We start from the raw sequence: 23153 nt of genomic DNA, 5'->3' as shown, positions 1-23153 counted from the left end.
AACATGCTATATTGTTTGGGTTTTTTAGCATTTTACATATCTCTGTGTTTTCTAATTTTTTTTTATTTTTCTTATCTGTTTTTCAGACTTGTTTTTAAACTAAAACATGCTATATTGTCTGGGGTTTTTTTAGAATTTTACATTATTCTCTGTGTTTTCTGGTTTGTTATTTTTATTATCTGTTTTTCAGACTTGTTTTTAAACTAAAACATATTGTCTGGGTTTTTTTTAGCCCGGTCTCAACAGTTTCCCTCCATTGATGTACCAACAACGTCGAGGAATTAAAATAGTCGGAATAACGGAATCTCCTCCGCTACCTCTTTCAATAACCTCCAGTAGAGTCAGTAGAGTCGACAGCGACTCAACCAACTCAGTACCCTCTCGTCCGGCAAGTGGTTCGGTCGCGTGACGCACCACGGATCGCGTCAGAACGACTCTATCCCCCATAGATCGCATAACAGTTGTTCGTATAACGAGTTCGCGTAACTCGAGGGTCCAACAGTGCGCTTTGGGTTTGGAAATTTTAAATTTTATTGTGTTTTTGAGACGCCGTAAGCAAAAAGGTAAGATTTTTTTGATATATCAACATAAGTGAGGATTTTTTTGATGTACTACTTTACCTACTTATTTATAATTTACAACATTTTGAGTGTGTCCAAATACTTGTCCACGTATTTTAATTATCTAAGATTATAGGAGTTGTTTTTCATATTATTTTTTGATATCTCATAGATGAAAAAAATATGGAAGTCTGAGCATTTACAGGGCTCACGACCTGTCATAGGCTTGGTTTAGTGATCACTTTACACACGTGTAACAATCACCAAGTCTACCCTTGATTGACAATGACACCACCCAATTTTTTTGGAATTTCTAGATATATTGATCAATCTCGTCACATAGTACGTGTGAGTTCACAACAGCCATCGATGTTGGGATGAGGAAAGGTTTTGTTAAGCAGATTTTTTAAAACATTTTTTGAGATGTCAAAATAATGTTAAAAAAAGTCGTAAGGGACAAAAATTTGGACATACTGAAAATGTTGTAAATAATTTAAAAGAAGAAATATATTTTTTAAATAATAATATTTATCTTTTTAAATTAAAATGTAAATGTTCGTTTGTTCAAAATCTTAAATCTCCTAAAATTTCATCGATTTTTAATATTTTCATTATTTCACAGGCATTGTGAAATTAAACAGTTAAGAAATTGCTTTGAATTTTTGACACAACGTTTTATTCTTATACGCTCGTGTTTTTTTCCAATACGTAAGTATAAATAAAATATAAATGTTCATTTGTTCAAAATCTAGAATCTTAGTCACCCGAATTTCAAAGCCAAAAGTAATTATATTATTTCGAGAAATAAAAATACTTTGTGTTCTAATCCACTCACATCACAATGTGAGTGGATCAGAACACAAAGTATTTTTATTTCTCGAAATAATATATCAATATGATCCACAAAGTTAATGCTTTCAATATTCAAAACATAAGTAATTCACTGATTGTTTAGAAATTTTGTCACAACATTGTATTAGAGTACGCTCATGTATATATAATATATCCGTATTTATATAAAGTTAATATTCGTTTGTCATAATTCTAAAATATTCCGAATTTCGTTGATTTAAAAAAATATCTTCACAGTTTCACATCATTGTGCAATCAAATATATGAGGAATATACGTTTTTTTTTATTTCTTTACATTTTTATCAGACTGAGCCACTGCAATGCGGCCACTGCAATGCGTGGCTAGGTACAACTAGAACACATGTATTTTTTTTTTTACTTAAAGCTAGAAACATGTATGAGTAGAAATTGAATGAGATTAAATTTAACAATTTAATTAGTACATTTGGCAGTCACTTTGTGATAATATACAATGCAAATCGCTCACTCCTATCAACATCATTTATCAAAAAAACTTAATTTTTCAGGAGATCGTTTTTAAAGTTTAAAAATATAACAAAATGTATTGAAAATAAATATCAAGCCACTTATTGAACTTTTTACTGTGCAACATATCTTTTTAGGTAAAACCTGAAGGTTTTTTTTATCCATTTGAAAAATATTAAGTATATTCAAAAAAGTAATTAAACAATACCTTTTCTTCAAAATGCAAAAACAACACTTTCTGCCCTGTAGCGGGTAAATATTCAATTAAAAATATGCCGCTTTTGCTGGGATATAGTACATTTTCTGGGCATTTCGAAAACATGCACAACTAAAAATTGACGATTTCTGATTTATGGCGTTGTTGAAAGGAGTGAGCGATATATCAATTATAAATTAGTTTTAACTAAATAAATACCACTTTTTCGTAAAATCTATTGAGACACGTGTTTCAATACGTTCTGCGGTGTTTGAAAATGATGCGGAATACATCGGAACACGTGTCACAACATATTTTAAGACATTGTGAATTTACCAAGTAAGACTTAAATTTAAAATAAACATAAAAGAAAAATATAATTTTAACTTAACTGCTAATTTAAAAAGTAACAGGTACATTTTTATTTACATACATATGTAGATAAACGAAATAAAATAAAATATTATTTTAATGACCTGATGATGGAATAATTTTCCAAAACCAGTAGTCACAAATAAAAGTTAAAAAAGCGGTGTTACACAAAGTTAACAATAGATGATAAGGAGAGTGTTTTTTTACCATACCACAAAGTTATCAATGGTTTTAATATACAAAATATAAAATAAAGTGAGATAGCATTTTCTCGACAAATGTAGAGTTATGTTTTTGAAAGAGATGAATAGATGAAATGAAGAGATGAGATCTCGGTGTACATTTTCAATTAACATATACATTACAAACTAAAAAAATTAAATAGTATACATTAAATACATACAAAAATCGAAATGTATGAGGAAATGCATGAACGTGGAAGAGGCGAAGAATGTTTGCAAGGACAGAGTGGTGTGGCGCTCTATTCTCTCTGCCTACCCCTGCGGGGAAGCGGGGTGATGGTTAGTTAGTTAGTTAGTTAAAATCGAAATTATGCAAAAACTATTGCTAAAGGTGCAGAAGAATCCCGCTTCGGAAAACTCCTTCAGACACATGGAACAGACCAATATCCAAAGATATATTGTTCAACATAGCGGTTGCTCTTCCTAAAGGCATAACCATCGGCAGGTTGATCCTGTATATAGGAATGGGAAACAATCTTAGGTAACTATCGGGAACATACAGACCAATGTTCCGGACAATTTCAGGATTATCGATCATACCGCGCAACAATGGATAAAAATGCCTCATCAAATACACATTCCTTCTAGTCTCTAAACTATTGCAATAAAATAGTAGTAAATGGGGAAATTATGGAACAGGTAGATGATTTCGTATGTTTGGAAAGTGAATGCTGGGAACAGAGTGAATGTTGCATTGAAATCAGTTATTTACAACATTATGAGTGTGTTTAAATACTGTTCACAAAATTGGATTATCTCCAATTATAGGAGTTATTTTTCTATTATTTTTTGACATCTCATCAAAGATGAAGAAGAACATGAAAGTCTGGGAATTTACGGGGATGTCGACCGTCATAGCCTGGTTTAAGTGATCACTTTGCATAGTGTAAAATTCACCGATTCTACCCATTATTGACAACCACACTACTCAAATTCTTGGAAATTCTATATATTTGAACCCATTTAGAAACATTGTTCTTGAATCACTAGAAATTCACTAGAGACATCTATTGGTGAGACATTTATTGAATGTTTTTGGGTGATTCCATTAGTTGTTATTTGGGGTTGCTACGCAATACATAATAAAAATAACATTTAGGATTATTTACGGAGTATATGGAAGTTTTTGGCAAGGAAATGTAATTAATTAATAATAATAAAACCTTTATCCGCACCCCAATGGTGCATAGGGCACTGCGTCATATAACGCAGTGTTATCTTGATCGTTTACACATGAAGGAAAGGTGATCAACCCTCCGCTTCAGGTACAAGTCCAGGGTAGTATTGAATAAATATTGCAGTGAAAAAATCACAAATATTTATTTGAACCCCCCTGGGAATATTTTAATGTTTTGGAATTTAATAAACCCTGATGATGACAAGGTTCTTGTCGAAACCGGTAGGTTAAAGTATACTTATAATAAAAAAGTGGTAAAAATAAAGTTGTTAAATTTTATAAATTTCCGAAACTAGTAGTCATCAATAAACTCAAGTGGTATAAAAATAAGCGTTTCCTTAATGATCTATAAACCTTGTACATAATAAGCAAGGTAAATAATAAATGCAACTCTCATATTTCTTTCTCAATTTTCTATGTATGGTCTATGCACATCATAGTCGTTTGACGGGTATATATTACATAGTAGTCTATGGCCTTGCAACAATTATATAAGACAGCATGAAATATTTTTTTATCTTTACATTGGAATCTGGTTTAGCGTCTTGCGTCAATTATCTGCAAACAGTTGACGATTAGCAATCCGCTAAGGAAAGAGTCGACAATCACATCTCTTTAGATAACTTTTACATAAACATGATGAAAGAAATAAAAGTAACCGGAATAAATAACGACTACTTAAAAATAATTCGGTTTTTGGATTCGATCCTTTAAAATAATCACGTCAATTAGTGCACAAATTTGATTGCATTTTTCTAGCTCCTAATATGCTAAAAATTTTTGACATCTCAACATGAAGAAGAATATGGAAGTCTGGGCATTTACAAGGATTATGAATGTCATACAAGTGATCACTTTACACATGTGTAACATTCACCAATTCTACCTACGTTTGACAACCACGTTACTCAATTTTTGAACTCATAAATATTTTGATTAAACATAGTACATATGAGTTCACAACAGACACAATATTGTTTTTTCGAAATCTCAACTCAGATTAAGAAGAATATAGAAGTCTGGGCATTTACGAGGCTTACGACCGTCATAGGTTGGTTTATTGATCACTTTACACACGTGTAACATTCAGCAATTCTACTCATGATTGACAGCCACACTTCTCAAATTTTTGGAAGTTCTATATAAATGATCCAATTTCGTAACATTGAACATGAATCACTAAAATTTTTACTAGAGGCATCTTTGATCACTTAAACCAGCCATTTTATATATATATATATATATATATATATATATATATATATATATATATATATATATATATATATATATATATATATATATATATATATACTGGCAAAGGAAGGATGAAAGCAGAGTGAATGCTGTTGAAATGCGCTCCCTCAGACGAATGTATATATATATATATATATATATATATATATATATATATATATATATATATATATATATATATATATATATATATATATGTATATATATATATATATATATATATATATATATATATATATATATATATATATATATATATATATATATATATATATATATATATATATATATATATATTTATACATATTTCATTTTTTTTTTACTATAGACATCTATTGGTGAGATGTAAAAAAATAAATGAAAACTAACTTTTATAATTTGAGATAACCAAAATTTGTCAACTATTATTTGGAGACACTTAACATGTTGTCAATCCATCCAACATATTGAACAACAAATTCCTTGAAATCATTACCGCTCTTCTATTGAAATACATTTAATTTTGTTTTATACTTTTCATTCTTCATGACCGGTTCATCTCCTCTCAACTATTAGTTGATTCCAACTCGTGAACTAAAAAATAATGAAAAGCCGTTCTTCTCTATCCATAAAAACAAACGATGGTTTTAATGGACCACCGTCTCTTATGTGCTGTGTTGTAAACTAAAGATTAGATCTCGATTTCTTTGCTGTAAATCTTGCGAGATTTAAGGTCGTACTCGCAATCACAGAATTCATTCGGCAACGCCCAAGAGTTAGCCCTGGCGCCGCACGTCATTACACACCCGATTTGAAAAATATATTTATTCGAATATTTTGTTTTTTGGTTTTGCATTGAACAAATATTTTTAGGTTTTTATAAACTCCTTACCGTTCAAAAACTCTTTTCAAAACTACATATTTATATGGAAGTAAAACTTTTTTGTTCAATACGTGAACGCTATTTTAAGAAAAAATTAAATTACGTCAAATGTTACCTGAGTTTAAAAAAAGTTAAGTTGCTATGTAACTGTGTCCGCGTTTTAGCAGTTATTCAGAAATTCTTTTTTTTTTTCCTTGTTTTGCAAAGTTAAATATTTGTGTGAGAGTATGTGGTTGGTAATAGAAGCAGAGGAAGACCGAGGAAAACTAAGCATGATCAAGTATTTCAAATACTTGAGAACATTCAGGTCAGAAGTCGGATTAATAAGCGTGTATGTACTGAATGATGGATAAATGTGGAAGAGGTGAATATTGCGCAGACAGATTGTCGTTGCATTCTATTCTACCCCTACGGGGAATCGGTGTGATGGTTATTTTATTAGTTTAAATATCTGTGTAAAATCAAATAGATATTGTCCATACATAATTTAAATTAAAATTTAAAAAGTACATATTCACATGTGATTTTATAAGCAAACTTTTTTCTTCAAATATTTACCCGCTACGGGGCAGAAAGTGTTGTTTTTGAATTTTGAAAAAACGTACTGATTATTATTATTTTTTTAATATACTAAATATTTTTCAAATTGAGAAAAAACATTCAGGTGTTACCTAAAAAGATCTGTTGTACAGTAAAAAGTTTAATAAGTGTCTTGATATTTATTTTTAAAACATTTTATTATATTCTTAAACTTTAAAAACGATCTCCTGAAAATCAAGTTTTTTTTATGCCATTTTTTAAAAGAGTGAGTGATATGTGTACATATATTCCTTTTTTTTTCGTTGAAAATATGGTAAACCTTAACAATAAATTTGACATTGATTTCAAGTACATACATATTGATACACAGCAACCGTAATTTGCTTCATAAATGATACTTTAAACTGGATGATGGTAGGATATAGGTATTGATTTACAGTTACGATGTTTGCAATGACGTGAAGCTTTACGCAAATTGATAAAAGTGTCGAACTGATCGCTCTAGCTTTGGGCAATAAAGTGCCTGGCAGGAAGCGGCTTTATTGATTGAATTGCACCAGTGGGAAGATGAGAACATCGCTTGCCTTATGTTCAGAGCATATTTGAAATCAATTACTTGGTGGAAGCTTAAGTATTAAAAGAGATAAGTTTAAAAACGTGTACAATCGTTATATATGACCGACAGACTCTGCCATATGGCAACCAACCAAGATTGACGCGTTCTGCAATATATCTGGAATGATATTAAAGTAAAACACTCTCCTTGTCATCCATTATTTAATTTGTATAATAACAGTTTTTAAACACTTTCGGAATATTATTCCAACTACCGGTTTCGGAATATTATTCCATTATCAAGTCATTAAAATATACGATTTGGCATTTGTATAAAAATTAAATTTTTGAAAGAGAGAAAGACGACCAATGAATCACAATGGGAATATTTTCAAAGTTAAATTTAGCCAGTTATTTATTATTGGTAAGTCTTTATTGATTACTTTACTTATTTTTAATTTTTATAGATTATCTAAACAAAGACCAGTTTTATTAACATGTGAAATTTGTTTGCCCATTAAATAAATTATCAATGTCTTTAACATACAAAAGATATTATTTATTGATTCGGCTTTAACTTTGTGGAATGACATGATTATTTTATTAAAATTAAACACTTCAATATACCACTTTATCGAGTTTTATTTTTATTTACGACTAGTTTCAAAAACCACTGTTGTTTTCATCTTCTGGTACAAATTAAAACTGACGAACAAAAATATATTTAGGGGTATATATAGGTTAATAAATATAGGGAAGGGGGGGGATTAAGGAACAAGATTTTTTGTAAAAGGAAACATTGATAATAATGGTGACGTATTTTGAAACAGTATATTATTATTAGTAAGTATATAATTAATAATATACTGTTTCAAAATACGTCACCATTATTATCAATGTTTCCTTTTACAAAAAATCTTGTTCCTTAACCCCCCTATCTAATTTATTATTAGATTAAAACCAATATTTTTAGCTTTTCCACTTTTTTATTTGACCAGCGACCGGGTTTCGTCGTTACCGACATCACCAGTCGGATGATGTCGGCAACGACGAAACCCGGTCGCTGGTCAAATAAAAAAGTGGAAAAGCCAAAAATATTTGTTTTAATCTAATAATAAATTAAAAATGCAATTCCATCAAGAAGTGTCAGTGGATAATATAAACCCCCTATCTATATTTATTAACCTATATATACACCTAAATATATTTTTGTTCGTTAGTTTTAATTTGTACCAGAAGATGAAAACAACAGTCGTTTTCGAAACTAGTTATAAATAAAAATAAAATTCGATAAAGTGGTATATTCAAGTGTTTAATTTTAATAAAATACAAAACATGTTAAAATATTTTGTATCCAGAAGAGGATGGTGTGGATACAAAATATGCTCCGTATATCCTCCTTTTAGGCCAATCTTAAGACTGCATCTTCTTCTTCTTTTTCTCTAGCCTTCACTATTTGATAAAAGCCTCTTCTGTATCCTTCCATTCCCTTCGGTCGGTTGCTGTTTGCAGCCAGTTTCTACCCCCCACAGCGACTATGTCGTCGGACCATCTTTTTCGGGGTCTTTCGACGCCTCTTTTATTCTCCCAAAGTCGACATCTCAAAAATTTAATGGTCCATCTTTCTTATAGACTCTGTAGTGCTTCGAACCCAGAAACTCGACTTAAGAGTCTGCGACACAAACCACGGGACCACAACCCGACAATTTCGAAAGACACATGAGCTCTTGTTGAACAAGTTTTGTTTGTGTCGGGTAGTTAGTCTCGCGGACTCTTGAGTCAGAGTTTCTCGGTTCGAACCCACTCGACCACAATTCGATACCTATTTTCAATAATGAGTCGCATAGGCTCACAAAAATTGTTTGAAATTAAAGAATTTTAGTAAATGATAAAATCAAAAATACTTCACTTTCAAAAAAAAGTTAACGTTTCCCAATTCATACAATATATTGTATTGGAGATGATTCTCTTATCGAAAATAGTCATCACAGTCGAAAAATAGACGAAGAAGACTACTATAATTGAATTGTACGAGTACTAAAACTCCCATCAAAAATGTCGAGTTGAAAACATCAACTCCATCCCAAATAATTGAAGTAGAAAAAATGTCTTTGAAATTACAAGGCAAGAATGGAAATGTTTCTTTGGGAACATCACGAATGCTTTGTGAAGAAAGAAAACTACCGAATTCGATTCGGTTGGTAAAATATATTATGTGACGTTCTTCTATTCAATTATATTTTCATTGAATCCGACTTGGCAACAAAAAGCAAACGTTTTTACTGTACTTACTCAGTTTTGTGGGTCAACGCTTTGAGTCCCGACATTTTCAAGAAATCTTTGAACATAATGAATAATATTAAAATAAATTATTTAAGTACAATTTATTATATTTACATAAATTATTTTATATAAATTATTTAAATAAAGTCAGCACGCTCGGCTACCGTTCTGGAGGTCCCGGGTTCGATTCCCAAGGGGGGTAAAATAAATATAAGTGATTTTTTCACTGTAATATTTATTCAATATTACCATGGACTGGTACCTGAAGCGGAGGGCTGATCACCTTTCCTTCATGTGTAAACGATCAAGATAACACTGCGTTTTTATGACATAGTGCCCTATGCACCATTGGGATGCGGATAAGGGTTTTATTATTATTTAAATATAATTAATTGTCTGGATTCAATGCTCCTATACACCGAATGCAAAAAACCTCGGCAATGATTTCGCGGACCATATCGATATGTGGACTATGTCACTTCCTAACTATAAAGCGATAATAATTACAATATTTCAGGCTAATGCATAATTCCTTGTTTTTATATGTTCATTCTTTTTTAGATAAGTGCTTTTCGAACCAATTATATACTTAAAAAGAGAAAACATATTATTTTGTCATAAAGTATACATGTGATATATATTGTTCAAATTGGCTACCATTGGCTACTATGGTTCAGATATAAGGCGATTAGCAAATTCATAAAAATATTATTATTAAGGCACCTTAGATGTTTTTAAATTCTGAAATTGAATTTACGCGATGTTTTTACAACACACCACAAAGTTAACAATGCTTTTAATATACAAAATAGATAAGAAGAATGTTTTGATTTATTTGACCTAACTAACTAACCATCACGCCACCTTCTGCAGGGGTAGGCAGAGAGAAAGATCACCGCCCACTCTGACTTTGCAAACATTATTCTCTACCTAACCGATTTTTTTTGTTTATTTACGAGTATTTTTTATTTATTCATTTATTATTTTTAATTTCACTTAATAAGTACCGACAATTCTTCTTAAAATCTATTGCAAAACGTGTTTTGATGGATGTTGATTTCGATCATTTTCTAACACCGGGTAGTAGGTTGCCGACCACTGAATTATACCATTAAATATTTTCATTGAATACTTTTTAAAAATATTATATTTTTATTTATTGATTTGGCGTTTAATTTGTAGAACTCCATTTTAATTTATGTATTAATTTTAAATCAAACACAGATTTTTTGGGTCTACTAAGTTGTATTTTATTAACAAAAACACATAAAAAATTTTATTGTGACAGTTGTTTCGCCTTGTTAGGGCATTATCAAACGAATGGTTTGATAATGCCCTAACAAGGCGAAACAACTGTCACAATAGAATTTTTTATGTGTTTTTGTTAATAAAATACAACTTAGTAGACTAAAAAAATCTGGGTTTGATTTAAAATTAATACATATATTATATTTTATTTACAAAAATAACTCGAGGTATGAATGGGTTAAACGCCAACAGAGACAGCCGTGTCTTACCGATGCTGTTCGGAAATTTACAGAATACGTGTTGGTACAGATTCACCGTTATTCTTAAAATTCCTCTGAAAATTTAGCTGCATATCGTGACAGGTAAACAGACGTACCGCGGCTCCGCGCTTACCGCTAGCCGAGATGATGACCTGACCTCGATTTGCGCGCGACCTTCATTTGCGCTTGTCATCAGAAACGTACCAGATTCGAGGGCAATATAATGTAATTCGGTTATTATGTACCGTTCCAGTCACAAATCTCCTTTTCGGCCTGTGCTCCTGGTATTTTGAGCGATTTAACGCGTTCTGTGAGTTTAATTACGCGCCTCGCGAGTTGTGTCAAAGTGTACTTAGACGATAAATAATTATTTTTAATCAATGTTTTACTAAGTAAATTGTTTCGCCGCCTCGGTAGTGTAATGGTCAGCACGCTTGGTCATCATACTGGAGGTCCCGGGTTCGATTCCCAGGGGGGGTCAAATAAATATTAGTGATTTTTCACTGTAATATTTATTCAATATAACCCTGGACTGGTACCTGAAGAGGAGGGCTGATCACCTTTCTTTCATGTGTTAATGATCAAGATAACACTGCGTTTATATGATGCATTGCCCTATGCACCATAGGGTGCGGATAAGGGTCCGTAACTTAGTAAATACCACTATTTCTTAAAATCTACTGTGACACATGTTTCGATGCATTCCGCATCATTTTCAAACACCGTATGTTTGAAACACGTGTCACAGTAGATTTTAAGAAATAGTGGTATATACTAAGTGAAACATTAATAAAAAATGGATAGATTTTACCACAAAGTGACTGCCTAATCAATTACTGAGATTAATTACTAAACGGATATGTCTTCTTTCTTTCTTTTATTGAAAAATTGGTTTCTTTTATTGGTTTTTGATATCGAAACGTAGATGAAGAAAAATATGGATGTCTGGACATTGACGGGGCTTACGACCGTCATAACTTGATTTAAGTGATCACTTTTTAAACGTATAATATTCACTATTCGATCAACTACTTAAATTATTGTAACTATATATATGGTTCAATTTCGAAACATAGTGCTTCAATCACTAGAATTTTACTAGAGACATCTATTGCTGAGATGAAAGAAAAAAAGCTCTTATAATTAGAGATTATAGTAATCACAGATTTGTGAAGATTTGGACACACTCAAAACGTTGTAGTGTTTATATTAATGATCTCAAAAGTGGTCTTAAACATGTCGCTCACTCCTTTCAACAACGTCATATATCAAAAAACTCGATTTTCAGGACATCGTTTTTAAAGATTAAAAATATAATGAAATGTATTAAAAATAAATATCAAGCCACTTATTGAACTTTTTACTGTGCAACAGATCTTTTAAGGTAAAACCTGGTTTTTCTCTATTTTAAAAATATTTAGTACATTTAAAAAAATAATTAAACAATACCTTTTCTTCGAAATGCAAAAACAACACTTTGTGCCCTGTAGCGGGTAAATATTAGGTTAAAAATATGTCGCTTTTGCTGGGATATAGTACATTTTCTGGGCATTCCAAAAACAAGCACAACTGAAAATTCACGATTTTTTATATGTTGAAAGGAGTGAGCGATGTGTTTTATTTATAATTTTCTCGAAACTAGTCGTGTTTACATTATTAATATATTATATCAGTGAATGATATGGTTCTGAATCGTCGGAAGCAATAGGGTGACCTTATTTCTATTAGTAAACGGAACGCATTATTCTAAGGCAAAGTTCCGTTTCTCTAGCGCTTCGCGCCATTGCACATTCAGAACTAGTTCCATGTTCTGAATTTAAATTCAAACGGTTTTCTGCATTTATCTGACCTCAACTGGAAAGTCTCCTAACTCCATTTTACTAAATATCATTCAGTACCCATCTACAAAATATTGTCATTTAACCGACAAAAAAGAGTTGTAATTTTTTTTCGTAAAAATAAATATTTTGTGACGATCTTTAATATTTGTTTATTTATTTATTTTTATTCAAAATCTTCATGTAAAGAGGAAGAACTTTTCAAGTTATCATGGCAAATGTTAAACCAGCCTTTGACGGTCGTAAGCCGCGTAAATGCCCAGACTTCCTAATTCTTCTTAATTTATTTTGAGATCTAAAAAATAATATGATAACCAACTCCTATAATTGGAGATAATCCAGATTTGTGAACAAGTATTTGGACACACTCAAAATGTTGTTAGTATTTAAAAAAAAAAATTTACATAACTTCTTTATTGAACCACAGCTGTTCTCGAAACTGGTCGTATTTACATTAACAAACTTAAAAGTTGTCATATACAAGTGTTTTATTTGCATATTTAAAAGTAAAATTAATTAAGTAATACCAATATAAAAGAAAGCGTTGTTTTTGTTGCGATGAAAATATGGAAATCTGGCATTTACAAGGCTAAAGACCTATTCTTATTCTAAAGACATTTCTTGTTGGACTGCATTTTATATAATGAAACAACAACTATGTATATAGTTTATTTACCACTTTTATTTTATTGAACCAGTGACTGGGTTTCGTCTTTATCGATATCATCAGACTGGAGATGTCGCTAAGGACGAAACCCGGTCACTGATCAAATAAAATATAAGTGGAAAAATCTATATTACTGTTGTTTTATTACATTATAATATAAAATAAAATGATTTAAATAAATATCTTCTAATAATAATCGCCAGAGGGTATGCATGAATATGAAAGAGGCGAATATTGTTTGCAAAGACAAATTGATGATGCGTTCTGTTCTCTCTGCCTACCCCTGCGGAGAAACGGCATTATGGTACATTCAGGCCTTTCGTCATACTTTTCAAACCCCTATACATTATATTTTGTTTATTAAAAGCATTGATAACTTTGTGGTATGGTAATAAAACACTCTCCCTACCATCCATTGTTTACTTTGTGTAAAACCATTTTTATATACACTTATTCGTGATTACCGGTTTTAGAAAATCATTCCATCATCAGGTCATTAAAATAAAATTGTTGCGATTTGTCGTTTATATAAAAATAAAATTTTGAATGAGAGAAAGAAGACAAATGAATCACAATGGGAATATTTTTAAATATAGTTGGTTATTTATTATGGGTAAGTCTTTATTCCGCTGCCCAAACTTAAAACACAGTAAGGGACATTTTTTTTGTTGTACTTTTTTTTTGCATTTTTGGACTAAGTAGAATCTACTTAGTCCAAAAATGCAAAAAATGTTACCACAAAAAAATGTCCCTTACTGTATTTTGAGTTTGGACAGCCGTATTGATTGCTTGACTTATTTCCATTTTTTTAGATTATTTAAACTTGTTTAAAAGTAATCAATAATATTGACATTTTTATACAGATAAAATTTTTGAAAGAGATGCATTATACAATTTTGCGACTCTGTCAGGTATAGACTCTATGTTTGTTTTAGACTTTGATAGTTAGGTAGACATAAAACTTGTCTTGTAACCATAATATTATGGTAAGCTACAATATAAAAAAGCATCGTAATTATGTGCTTAAAAAAATACAATATTTATCCAGCATCGTACTATTAAATAGCTATTAAGTTCGATCTGCGTATGCATAAGTGAAAACCTATATTTTTTAGACTTACTTACGATAAAAAAGAGCATTAACTTTCAATCTTACCAAACAATACTCGTACTTACGTTGCAAAAAATAGGCTCTTGTTTGTCGAGCAATTAACTCTTTATACAGCCTTGGTTTTTATGCAAACGCGGCCTTGAACTTGCTAAAAAATACACTGGTTCATCGACCAGACGTGAAGTCATTAATAATCAAAGGCGAGGAACGCAAGGCAAAGCGATAGATTAAGGGCGTACCCTCAAATATACAATTCAGTATCTATCAGTAATTTCAAATGTACATTTCGAAGAAAAACTCGTTTTTTCAATACAAAAAGGGCGTTTTAAGATAAAAATTATCTGATTTATTCTAAGGTACGTTTATTTGTAATTAATACGCGATTTTACAAAACATGAAGGCGTATTTAAAACGAGAATTTGTATCGTAAATATTAAGCAATTTTTCGAGAACTAGATGCCAAAATTCAATCGAAAAATATGACTGTATAAAAAGATCCTAAAAGTTAGAAATAATACACCAAAAAACAATAGTTAAAACAAAAAAATCGGCTAAATAATTAAATTTTTATGCGTTGGAATTAGATTTTTTTGTTAAAATAAATATTAAAAAAAACCTTTTTTTATTATTTTTTAAACAAGTTACCTTTCAATAACTTTTTTTTCAAAACCATATATTTATTTCGAAGGAAAACTTATTTCAAAAACAAAAACGGTGTTTTGAGCAAAATTTTCAATTACCTTCAATATTACCTGGGTTTAAAGCAAATTATTTCCGGGCTATCGATTATCCCACCTTAAGTGAAGTTTATAATATAGACAATAATGTTTTCATAGTGTAAGGATTAGAACGTTTGATTACGGTACTGAAGGTTCTAGCCTCGATTCCTAGGGGGGTCAAAATGAAAAAGTGTTTTTTTAATGTAATTTTTGTTTAAAATCAACCTAGACTTTTTGCAAGACTGACCTCTTTATATTGAACAAGTGTAAAATTTACCATTGTACCTATAATTGACAATCAGACTACTCAAATTTCGGAAATTAAATTTTCTAGCTACGATATCCATGAAATCTAGCTACAGCTTATGCAACACCGCTTACCATGTTATTTATTACTTAGGCTCTAACTTTATAAGTTTTATAGCCTATTCCTACTTGTGAGTCTTTATGTTTAAAGTTTACTATTCATGTTTTAAGTCACAATACATACGAGGCAAAAAATACACAAGACATGCAGATTTTACTGCAATTTTTTGTATAATTCTGTGCTGTTATGAACTAAAGGTGATCAGCCCTTCAGGTTCTAGTCCAGGGTAATATTGAAAACATATTTGAGTGAAAAAATCACAAATATTTGTTTGACCCCCCCCCCTGGGAATCGAACCCGGGACCTCCAGTACGGCAGCCGAGCATGCTGACCATAACACTAGGCGGACTAAATAATAAATTTAGCAATTTATTACACAAAGCAATAGTTTTTTTTACCAGTGTGACCACTTTGCACGGGTATCCCCTGGCGAGGGGTAACAGAAAAAAACAGGGTAATACCCTTTCAAATGGTGCGTCTTGTTTTAATAATAATAATAATTTATCCAGCGCCATTTTCGCAAAATACAACATCGCTTTTTGTGCACATTGATTTTTGTAATTCATTTCAATCTAAAAATAAGGGTAATTATCTCAAGCTAATATTGAACGTCTCCTAAGTGTAGTGGTAAGCTCGTTAGGCTTTAATGTTGGTGATTCCGGGATCAAAAACCATTAATTAACTACTGATTTTTTACTTCAAATTGAACTATAGAAATATTTTGCATAATAAACTTCCCACAAATATATTTTTTCAAGACATTACAATACTTAGAGTGTCAGAAAATGAAGACTCTTAGAAGCATATCACTCAAGAACCTTCGAGATAGGATAAGAAACGCCAGGAACAGGGATATACGCGAGATCGAAGATGTCGTTAGGTGGGGAAGGCAACGCAGGAGACAATGGTATGCGCATGTGAGGAGAATGGGACCATCCAGACTCCCCCCACATCGCACTGTACGACCAACCACATGGTAGACGACTCCCGAGCAGACCACCAAAGAGATGGATCGATAGCTGGGAATCGACATCGCAGGAGGCTAATCCCTCTTAAAAACAGGCCACAAGGCCTACACCTAGAAGAAGAAGACAATTCTACAAAAAATTAATTATGCCTTGTATGCATGTTAAAATAATAAAAAATACAATTAAACAAATAAAAATAAATAATACATATTTTATTAAAAACATTGATAACTTTGTGTTATAGTAATAATATCACTTCTAAATTATTTCACTCATAACCATAAACAGTAAACAATTAGTGTAAGTCGCTCTCCAAGCACAAGATTAAGACAATCAGTAAAAAAGTACTAAAATACGAAAACAGATACATTTTAATTTATTATTAGATTAAAACCAATATTTTTAGCTTTTCCACTTTTTTATTTGACCAGCGACCGGGTTTCGTCGTTACCGACATCATCAGACTGGTCATATGATGTCTGTCTACCAGTTTGATGATGTCGGTAACGACGAAACCCGGTCGCTGGTCAAATAAAAAAGTGGAAAAGCTAAAAATATTGGTTTTAATCTAATAATAAATTAAAAATGCAATTCCATCACGAAGTGTCAGTGGATAATATAAATCTATTGAAAACAGATACGCCGAAGACTACTCATTCAGTGATCGTTTGAATCTTGCCAGATTTAAAGTAAAAAACCCAGATCTGATCCACTTAATTGATAACTAATTTTAACTATTTATTGTAACTGCAGACACTTGGTAAAATACCATTTTGAATTTTTATTTGATAATATTGGTTGATATGTCTTAATAAGACGAAATGCGTCACATATCATCATATCGCTCACTCCTTTCAAGAACGTCATCAATCAAAAATCGTCTATTTTCAGTTATGCATGTTTTCGGAATGCCCAGAAAATGTACCATATTCATGATTCAGAAAATTCATATTCATGATTCAGAAAATTCATATTCATATTCAGAAAATGTACCATACCCAGCAAAAGCGGCAAATTTTCAACTTAATATTTACCCGCTACAGAGCAGAAAGTGTTGTTTTTGCATTTTGAAGAAAATGAGTTGTTTAATTATTTTTTTAAATATACCTACTTAATATTTTTCAAATGAAAAAAAACCTTCAGGTTTTACGTAAAAAGATTTGTTGCACAGTAAAAAGTTCGATAAGTGGCTTGATATTTATTTTTGAAACATTGTATTATATTTTCAAACTTTAAATACGTTCTCCTGAAAAATCAAGTTTTTTGATTTATGACGTTCTTGAAAGGAGTGAGCGATATATATGTAAATAAAAGTAGAATTTAATCCAATAACCTTGTTTAATTTTGGATATATTATCCAATTAATTTTAAAACTTTCAAAAGTATAAATGTCTAGCAAAATAATTAAAATACAAAAAAAAACTTGTAACTATATAAAATAAATAAATTAGTGTCGGGTTGTGGTCCCGTGGTAAGTGTCGCGGACTCTTGAGTTAGAGTTTCTCGGTTCGAACTTACTCTACCACAATTTGATACCTATTTATAATAATGAGCCGCTTAAGCTCACAGAAATAGAATGAAATAGAAATATTTGTATAAATTATAAAAAAAAAAACAAATATTTCTTTTTTAAATATAAAAAAATATACAAAATTCTCATCATCCGTTGTATCGCCTCAAAGTCATCAAATTATATAGATGGAAGTCTATAAAATTATCAAGAATATAACCCTCAATTATCTCATCAGCGCATGTCCCGCAAACAGCACCGTAAATAAGGTTGCTAACAATAAACCAATGTTGCTAACATTGAGCCAAACTACAGTTGCAGTCCAAAGTTACAGTTACAGCGCGGAACCGGATTACATTTCCATACCTTACTAAAATATCGATACTATAAAATACGCGTAAAATGCTCATCTTAATCGGTTTACTGTATTTCACATTGTAAATAGCGCTGGTGTCCCGACGGCTAGCTATTAACCTTATCTTTATCTATCAATTCATATTAATGACAGGTAATTTAATTAATTATTTCTTGGGCGAGTGGTTTGTTTCATCCTACTTTCTAACATACATATACACAGCAGTATATGGCAGTAGCAAGTGTATAAGAAAGTTTAAGTTCTAGACCATAGGTCGGCAAAGTGTGGTTCGGGAGCCGCATGCGGCTCTTTGACCTTTTTAGTATTTTACACTTAGATGTCTCTAGTGAAGTTTTAGTGATTCAAGAACAATGTTTCGAAATTGGTTTACATATAGAACTTCCAAATATTTGAGTTGTGCGTTTGTCAATAATGGGTACAATTGGTGAATGTTTCACGTGTGTAAAGTGATCACTTAAACCATATATAGAACTTCCAAGAATTTGAGTAGCGTGGTTGTTCATAATGGCTAGAATTGGTAAATGTTACACGTGTGTAAAGTTAAAAATCTTCTTCAGATGAAGAAGATTTTTAACTTTACACACATACATGTAGATTTGTTGAAATGTTAAAAAAAAATATGTTAAGTTTCATAACTTGACATGTAATTTTCAAAGTTTTCCTGAAAAACGTGAGATATTTTTCACATTTAATTCAGCTGTTTCGTTTGTAACAAGAACAGAGAGAAATTCGTCAAATGCTCGAATATTTAATTATCAAATTACATAATACAAAAAAAATGAAGTTGGTCATAATAAAAGGTGTGGCCTTATAACGTGAACAATATTTATGTTGTTAGTTTTCAGCATATATCTTTATTGTTTATGTATACTAGGCATGGGCAAAAGAGATTCTGCTAAAAAAACGCTTTTCATCTCACCAATAGATGTCTCTTGTGAAGTTCTAGTGATTCAAGAACAACGTTTCGAAATTGGTTCATACATACATATAGAACTTCCAAAATTTGAGTAGTGTGTTTGTCAATAATGGGTACAATTGGTGAATGTTAACGTGTGTAAAATGATCACTTAAATCAGCCTTTGACGGTCGTCAGCCCCGTAAATGACAAGATTTCCATATTCTTCCTCATCTTTGATGAGATGTCAAAAAATAATACTTTAAACCTTTTAAACTTCTACTTCTAAATTCCAAAACCATTCCAAATAAAAGACATGTAGTGATTTTTTAATTATCTTAACTACGTAGTTAAAACGTTAACATAATTAAGGGTCAGTGCCAGATCTAACGGGTTCTAGCACCTGACACTTAGTGAAAAGGGACGGGATATGCATGATTATTTTAATTCCTACAAACGCACATTCTCCAAGTCCTTGTTAGCAAGTGCCTGAGCAGTTGTGCCAAATTAACCCACAATAGTTTATGTACTCCTGGGATACGTCCTGAAAATGCCACCTGAAAGATTGAGCTTTTTTCATGTTTTATGGATTTCATCATTACAAATAAATTTTCTTTTCTTTTGGCAGATCAACGGTCGGTCAAGCACGAAACCTGAGAAACCGTTTTCAGCGATATGCTTATTATACGTGAATATTTTGTTTAAAAAAAATTAAAATATTGTTTTTATTTATTTTCAGATATAATATAAAATGAGGGAGATAATGCAGCGACTAGTGCTGTTGGTGCTTTTCACAGTGGCTTCAACTGAAGGTAAATATGATTTAAGTATAATAAATCGCGTCTCAAAAGTGGTCTACACTTTTGAGTTTATTTATGTATGCACGATTAGTTTCGAGAACAACAGATGTTCTTATCAACAGGTGAAAACTCTTTTAAAACAGCAAGAATTAACGATGTTGATGAAATTATGTGTAGAAATGGAAATTAGCTGATTCAAATTTGTCAAAATTGTATTTTGAATGTATACACAGGTTCACTCTGGACTGGTACTTGAACCGCAAGACCAATCACCTTGCCTTCATGTAATTAGTGATCGATATAACAGTGCATTTATGCGATGTGGTGCCCTATATACCATATAATCAAGGTTTGCAGAGGAAGAAAAATAACGTTTTAAACAAATAAAATAGCCCTGTTAAAAACTAGTATTTTATTTTTTAAATTGTGTTTGTATCATTCAATTTTTCTTTGTTTATTTCAGCTCGGGTGGCCTTTGAGAAACTGACAGATTTCGATTACCCCGGAAGTACGTATTACACGGTAAAGAACCTAAGCTTGTACGAGTGCCAGGGCTGGTGCAGGGAGGAGCCCGATTGTCAGGCGGCCGCCTTTAGGTAGGAACTTAATTGTTAATTATTTGAAATTGCATCTTTTTAGGTAGATAATAAATAATCATTTATATCCTAAAAATATTAATAGATCTAGCCAAAGAATAAAATAATTAACTAGAAATCTCTTTTTGTAAATCCAGACTCGCGGAAAGACACACATTTTTCATAGCTCCAAAACTGTTTAATTCATTCCACATAGACCATATGTTATACATTAATTACCTAAGTTTGTTTCGATTTAAAATTTTGCTTAAATTATGTATTGAAAAAACAGATCTAAGTTCCTTTTTTCTTTTAAACGTATAACTCATGCAGCACATATTTTCTAACTTATTTCATCTTTTTGAATTTTTGTTTTCTATTAAAATTAAATATTTGTAGTTTATATTAAGACTTTTAATCTTATTTTATTTCTGATAACTTCCATTGTATTCTTGCCAGTGCCCTTTACTATAACCTAAAATATAATGTATACCCACACACAGGCCTTGCCTTTGTGGGATCTTTTTTGTATTATATTATGTATACTTGTTTTGTAATTGCATTTATTTTATATTGTGAAATGCAATAAAAATAATAATAATGAAAGAAAAGAAGAAAGAAGAAAAATGATAAATCCAATCTGTACCTTGATGTATCTTGTACCTTGGAAGTGAATCGTGGAGTTGGCAAAAAAAAGAGTGTACACTTAATGCAGTCGATATGTGATCTCTCGGTGCGGCAAAACCATATACCAATGAGGTTCCTAAGGTGAAATAAGAAAATAATATAAATAGAGATATTCATTGTCGATAAAATTAAGAAAGGCGTTTTATTTACAATGAAAATGTGAACCAATGAAAATATTATGTATATATATATATATATATATATATATATATATATATATATATATATATATATATATATATATATATATATATATATATATATATATATATATATATATATATATATATATATATATATATATATATATATATATATATATATATATATATATATATAGAATTTTGCGTAAATACATATTTTTTTAAATTGACTCCTTACCTTTCAATAACTCTTTTCTTTTTAAAACCATGTATTTATTTTGAAGAAAAACTATTTTTTTTCTATACCAAAACAATGTTTTTAGCAACAAAAACAATATAACGTCAAATGCTACCTGGGTTTAAAGAAAATTAAGTTGCGGGCTATTGACTATCTCGCCTTAAACGCAACATTGTGTCAAAATTTCATAGAAATCGGCGAATAACTCTAGGAGATTTGAGATTCTGAAAAAAGTCTGTCTTATATTTTGTTACAATTTTGGGCCTATTTATCCTTGAATCTAATCCGGGCCTGTCTCAAACGTGTTACAGAGGCGATTTAGCAATTATTATACTATCGTGTAATGAACCATACGAAGAGACGGTAGGATTCTAAATTATCAGAATATTGTATCTAGATTATGCTAACCGGGAATCGAACACAACATCTTGGATTGAAACCAGTTTGCGATTCGCAAACCGCTAGCATTAACTGTAAGTTGCATGTATTATTAGATAAACCACTTGTCTACCAATAAGAGGCGTTTCGATTAATTTGCATACTAGAAAATGACACAAGTTAACTTATCTCTGACCTCCATCCACAACTTATGGTGCATAGGGCACCGCGACGGATCGACATTGTTTTCATCTTCTGGTACAAATTAAAACTAACGAGTAAAAAAATATTTAGGTATATATTAAGGTTAATAAATATAGGTAGGGGTGTATATATAGGTTAATAAATATAGGTATTTTTATTAACCTATATATACACCTAAATATATTTTTATTCGTTAGTTTTAATTTGTACCAGAAGATGAAAACAATTGTCGTTTTCGAAACTAGTCGTAAATAAAAATAAAACTCCATTCAGTGGATTATTCAAGTGTTTAATTTAATTAAAATAATCATGTCATTCGACTAAGTTAATGCCGAATCAATAAATAATATTTAAAAACATATAATATATTAAAAATATTATCTATTATCTATTATTATTATTATTTACTATCGTCATTTTGTTTTTCTATTCATGTTACCCTGTTTAAATTCTTAATTTGTAATTATGCTCTCTTATGTTTCTTTGTTTTTCCTTTTTCTCATCCTTGTCTTAACCTGTTCAAGCATTATCTCCCCACTAATTTTTAACAGACATCAAAAGGTACAAGCCTAGATCGTTCACACTAGTCTGTTTTTTTTGGTTGGTTGGAGGATATTGCTTTATAGCAATAAGCCCGCCAATGAACACACATATTGTACAAAAAGTTCAAATAAAGAAATAAAAAAAAAAATAAAAAATATTCTTCGCTCTCAGTATTTCAAAATCGTTATAATAAAAGTAAAATTAGTAATTTATGGCTTAAATATGAATAAATCTTTGTACGAT

At 30.8% G+C, this 23153-nt stretch overlaps 1 protein-coding gene across 1 annotated transcript in view; it reads left to right on the top strand.

Moving 5' to 3' along the window:
* Positions 1 to 346: 346 nt before the first annotated feature.
* tyn (trynity) overlaps positions 347 to 23153 on the top strand; it is an 82310-nt gene continuing 59503 nt past the window's right edge. The window contains exons 1-3 of the mRNA XM_088263727.1: positions 347 to 563; positions 20082 to 20154; positions 20606 to 20738. Of these exons, the coding sequence (XP_088119853.1) occupies positions 20094 to 20154; positions 20606 to 20738 (194 nt within the window). The 5' untranslated portion in view covers positions 347 to 563; positions 20082 to 20093. The remainder of the gene's footprint in view (positions 564 to 20081; positions 20155 to 20605; positions 20739 to 23153) is intronic.

The sequence above is a fragment of the Brachycentrus maculatus genome, unplaced genomic scaffold (assembly GCF_059751285.1).
Source record: "Brachycentrus maculatus isolate JH-2025_06_01 unplaced genomic scaffold, ASM5975128v1 h1tg000202l, whole genome shotgun sequence".
In the NCBI taxonomy this organism is placed as follows: domain Eukaryota; kingdom Metazoa; phylum Arthropoda; class Insecta; order Trichoptera; family Brachycentridae; genus Brachycentrus; species Brachycentrus maculatus.
Note: the sequence above shows the minus strand (reverse complement) of the source record. Positions and strands in the feature narration are given on the sequence as shown.